The sequence below is a fragment of the Pyrus communis genome, chromosome 12 (genome assembly GCF_963583255.1).
Source record: "Pyrus communis chromosome 12, drPyrComm1.1, whole genome shotgun sequence".
In the NCBI taxonomy this organism is placed as follows: domain Eukaryota; kingdom Viridiplantae; phylum Streptophyta; class Magnoliopsida; order Rosales; family Rosaceae; genus Pyrus; species Pyrus communis.
The window spans coordinates 5,786,156-5,790,896 of record NC_084814.1 but is presented as its reverse complement, the minus strand read 5'-3'; the positions used below and the strand labels follow the sequence as shown (position 1 = coordinate 5,790,896).

The window sequence follows — 4,741 nt, the reverse complement described above, 5'->3', positions numbered from 1 at the left end:
TTTGATAAAACACGAGACTTGTTTAGAAATATTTTTCAAATAACTAAAGTGCTTTCAAATCACAAAAAATTGAAGGTGCTTTTCTAAGTAGCACCTGCATTATTATTACTAGTCTTCATGCAGGTGCATGAGCGAAGACATTTTTTGAATCATGACGTGCTACTCGTGATTTACATGTTTTAAATGTATTTATATGCGTGAATTGATAAAAGGAAAGTCAAATATTTGAAGTAAATAAATATTCTTAGATCATGCTAGAAACAAATCAATCAAAGAAGTTGAATTCACATAATAAAATCAATCTTTTAATTTTCATCTACATTCTATTGAATTTACATTAAGTATAGAGAAAATAATAATATTTAATAAACAATTGATTGAATTACATTATTACTAGTCTATTGTCAAAGTCGTAAGACTAAGCACACATCCTTCTCCCTTAGTGTAGATAATATCGTTTGTTCAAAAAACAAAAAAAATCATATGATAACTAATTTAATCACATTATTATGCGAGTACGAAAATACCTTTTTTATAACTGGCATTACATCTCTTAAGATGTTTTGAACCTGTTTAAAAATAGAGAAAATAATATTTAATGAACAACTGATTGAATCATATTATTACTAGGCTATTATGAGATACTAATTTAAAAAAAAATTTGTACAAAATGAATTAATTATTAAAAAAACTGTTAAAATGATGAAAATACCTTGCATTATTTTGGGCTGTTTTTGAAATTTTTTGGTGAACCTTGTGATCCCAAAAGGAGTCGTTGGCTTTCTATACAAAGATAAATTTCTTTGTGCTTCTAATAGAAGCTCACAAATGAGCAAAAGTGCTATTTAAATAAGCATTTTCAAACAAGCTCACTCCCATATGTCAATTGCTACATCATTTGGTGGCGAGTTAAATTTTGGACATGTTTAAGTAGTTAATATTACTGATTTAAAGCTCTAATCCTACCACTAAAGTATGATAAACCTCAGGCTACGTCATTTCAAAATTTTTAAATACCAACTAATGGAATCCCAATGGCCATAAAAACTTGCAGTAATAATCTTAACCGAAGCAATTGCATTTCGCCTCTGAACCCAGGAAGCTAATCAATAAAGCTTTTGAATGACTACAGGCACCTGTATAGGATGAACATCAAGTACAACAGTTGGTGCTTTGGTATCAAATTGGGGTGGAACTGGCTCCTCGTCGTTCTATCACGAACTTCCCTTATCTGGTATACCTACCTCTCGTCGCCTTTCCTCGTTGTCTATTTTTGTTTCTTATAAGGTTTCCAACTTATCCTGCCCTCAATATAAAGGTTTGTCAGCTAAGAAACAAGTGTAAGAACCACGAGCCACTTTATGAACCATAAAACGAAACCTTCTGACGCTTAGAATTTACTAATATGCAATTAATCATCAAAGTATTCCACATTGGACTACATCACATGATAGGAAAAACGAGGTGAAATAGCTTAAACAATTTTCCATATTTCTCAAGAACAATAAATATGACTAGATAACATAGTTCCATGACAAAAATTGTGTTTTAAAGGTTTGTGTCGCCCTGAGATTCAATTCGGTTGCTGATCACTTACGTAATTTGCAACTATTTAAGGGATGGATGAGCGGAAGTAGCTGAATACTAGTTTGCTCAACCTAGGAGACATTCGAGTCTCAAAAAATAAAAAATAAATGTATCTAAACCATGACCATTCCTTGGGTATCAAAACAGTGTCATGTCAAACCGTTGAAAACATATAATTAAGATGAACAAAGATGAGCATCTCTCCATCAGCAAAATCACTTCTTCTTCAAAGAAGGTGAGGGAAAGAGAGCTAAAAATGCAACTAAAATTCCAAACTTACCATGCAAGTGCCTAGTTCTGTAAGCTACTGAAATAATCCCAACAAAGTCACTGCAACACGTCCACAATTCTCTAAGGCCCAGCCATTTACATCTGGTCATTTAAGATATATGATGGGAGCCAAGTAATCCTGTAATTTCATACATCAAAGTTAATGTCAGGCCTTGGAAGAAACATTCCGGTCATACAGAATACAGGCACCAAGATATCAAAAGTAACTTCAGAAACGGGACTATATACATAAGAACCAGTAACACTAAAGTAACAGAGAAAGTTCAGGAATAGATGAACTGTATCAGCTTATCGCTGTTTTGATTAACTTTTCTTCACTAATGCCATGAGCAGATTCTTCACTAATGCCATGAGCAGACCACAGGGTAATAGTTGTGATCAAATTTCTTCACAGTTTTGTTATGCTTGCCTGTCGTTTATTATACGATTGACAGATCTTTATTAAAACTAAAAATCAAAGAAGACCTCGTATAAACTACTGTGAAGCAAAACTAAACCAGAAATCCAATGCGGTTGAATGAATGTTAGAAAAGTCAGTAAGGCATTCAACAGCAAGAAGTAGAGGAATAGTACAGGCATGAGGTTGGCTGAAAAGGAGAAAATTCTTGGTCTCATTTTCAATTATTCAAAGGAATAAAATTTTCATAGCCTCAAATCCACATATTCAAGACTGCATATATACAATCACAGGCCACCAAGAATGAGACTGCCCTTAACTGTGCTAGCAAAAAACCTACCGTCTTTCATCCACAACATAAGGAAAAGAAGAGACATTGAAATTCCATCTGAATATCAGCAGTCGTAATCCCCTACCTCCCTCTCCTAATACAGAAACACAATAATAAAAGAACAAAAAAGGAAACGAGTAACGCAGTTTGCTTGTTCACATGCTTTCCTATTGCAGTGAAGTAGACTGATATCTCCAACTAGAATTATCAAACTGATACTAGAACTATGAACACTATTCAATATATCATTCACATAGATTTCAGTCAACAGCTTGATGAATTCAGAACAACATAAAGTCAAAGTAATTAGCGGTTACCAGGAATTACCATTAGTCATTTCCACTTCCAAGACATCATATGCAAATACTACCAGCTCAACTCAACAATTGTTTTCTTCTTGGTTGGAGACTTTGAGCTTAGTAGGAGAACACAACCAGATAAATGGGAACCTCCAAGACAAATGAAGATTTTCCTTTGTTCAACTTCACCTTGCAATTATAGTCAAATTCTTAATTAACTCCTCATCTCCGGATTTCTTCAGGATCTCAGCTATATTGTCAACGTAAGTAGCTTTCAGTTTAATTCCTTTTTTTAGCATTGTTTTTGCCAGCTTTGCAGCATCCACTAAATGCATTTGCTGACAAAGTCCCATTAAAAGAATAGGATAAACATCAGAGTCGATGGAAGACAAGCATTCCATTTTATTAAGTTCATCAAACAAGCACAAAGCGTCAACCACCCGACCATCCAAACAAAGTTTTTTCAACATAATGCTACAGGCCAAACTATTTGGTTTGACCCTGCCATCAACCATCATCTTAAAGACCCTTTCTGCCTCCTCAGGTTTCCTACCTTTTGCCAAGGACACAACAAGAGAACTATAGCAATCACCATAACTGACACTACTTCCTGCAACAACTCTATCAATTAACTTATAAACCTCTTCAACTCGATCCTCCACACACAAACCCTTAATAAGAGAACTAACTGTAACACGACTTGGGGTGCATCCACAAGCTTCCATTCGGTCCAAAATAACCAAGGCATCCATCGACAATCCCTTGTCACAAAGCTTTTGAATCACAGATGTATATGTTACTACATTAGGAGTACAATCCCCACCTTCCTTCTCCATTTCCTTCAATAACTCAAAAGCTTTCTTCATATTATCACACCTACAAAATCCATCAAGAAGTGCCGAGTACACCACAGCATTGGGCAAACAACCATGTTCCTTCATAACCTTAAACAACCCACAAGCGTCATCTAACCGACCCACATTACAAAACCCTTTGATCAATACCATGTACGTGATCAAATCGGGACAAAGATCCACCAAACCCATCTCCTTCACCAAACTTTCAGCCATATCCATATCTTCCATATCACAAAACAACCTTATAACAACATTATACACCGTAGTATCTGGACGCAAACCAAATTCCGGCATTATCCTTAATACCCTCAAAGCTTCACCAGCAAGCTTAGCTTCTTTACACAAATTAAAAACAACCTTAAACATCTTAAGATTGACAAAGCACCCTTCAACTTTATAAGCCTCCAAAACATCGAAAATCACAGTCGGTTTTATCCTAATCTCACACAATTCACAAGCTTTGCTATACATAAAATAACTGTGCCTATAAGTGGATTGAAGACCAGCCCATATGAAAAACCTAAGACCCATTTGTGATTGGCTACCATTGCATCTCTGTAAAACCTGACTTACATATTTGGAGTCCAATTTCACCTGAATCGACGCTAGGATTTCCTCTACGTTGCCACCATTTTTCTGCAGGTGATTATACACTGTTTCAGCCGATGCCGCCGCCGTAGAGAAGAGCAGGATTGACAATTTGTGGTTTTTGAGGCCGAATGAGGAGGAGACGAATCGGGAGATTGAAGAAAGGCTCATCATTTCAACGAAATTAGAGGGTTTTGATCCAAATATGATTTAAACCCTAAATGCTGAGTGCTGGGAAGGCACGCTAACTAACCAAACGACCGTGTTTTGGCTAAACATAGAAAATTTTGAAATTTGTAGATTTTTTTCATGAATAGTGTTAGATAAACTAAATTTATAGACTTCATGACATGTCACTAATAAGAAATAAGCATGTTAATCAATATTTATG

The 4,741-nt window shown here is 35.4% G+C and overlaps 1 protein-coding gene across 2 annotated transcripts; it reads right to left on the bottom strand.

The window, feature by feature from the left end:
• Nucleotides 1-886: 886 nt before the first annotated feature.
• On the bottom strand, nt 887-4,524 carry LOC137711138 (pentatricopeptide repeat-containing protein At5g47360-like). Of its 2 annotated transcripts, XM_068450347.1 has the most exons (3): nt 2,934-4,524; nt 1,868-1,996; nt 887-1,301 (listed from the first exon to the last, which is right to left on the bottom strand). In XM_068450347.1, exon 1 carries the CDS (start codon nt 4,522-4,524, stop codon nt 3,091-3,093), a length of 1,434 nt encoding a protein of 477 aa, XP_068306448.1. In that variant the 3' UTR covers nt 887-1,301; nt 1,868-1,996; nt 2,934-3,090. The 2 variants fall into 2 exon arrangements, with proteins under 2 accessions (XP_068306448.1, XP_068306447.1); XM_068450346.1 differs by lacking the exon at nt 887-1,301 and having other exon boundaries at nt 1,724-1,996.
• Nucleotides 4,525-4,741: the final 217 nt, after the last annotated feature.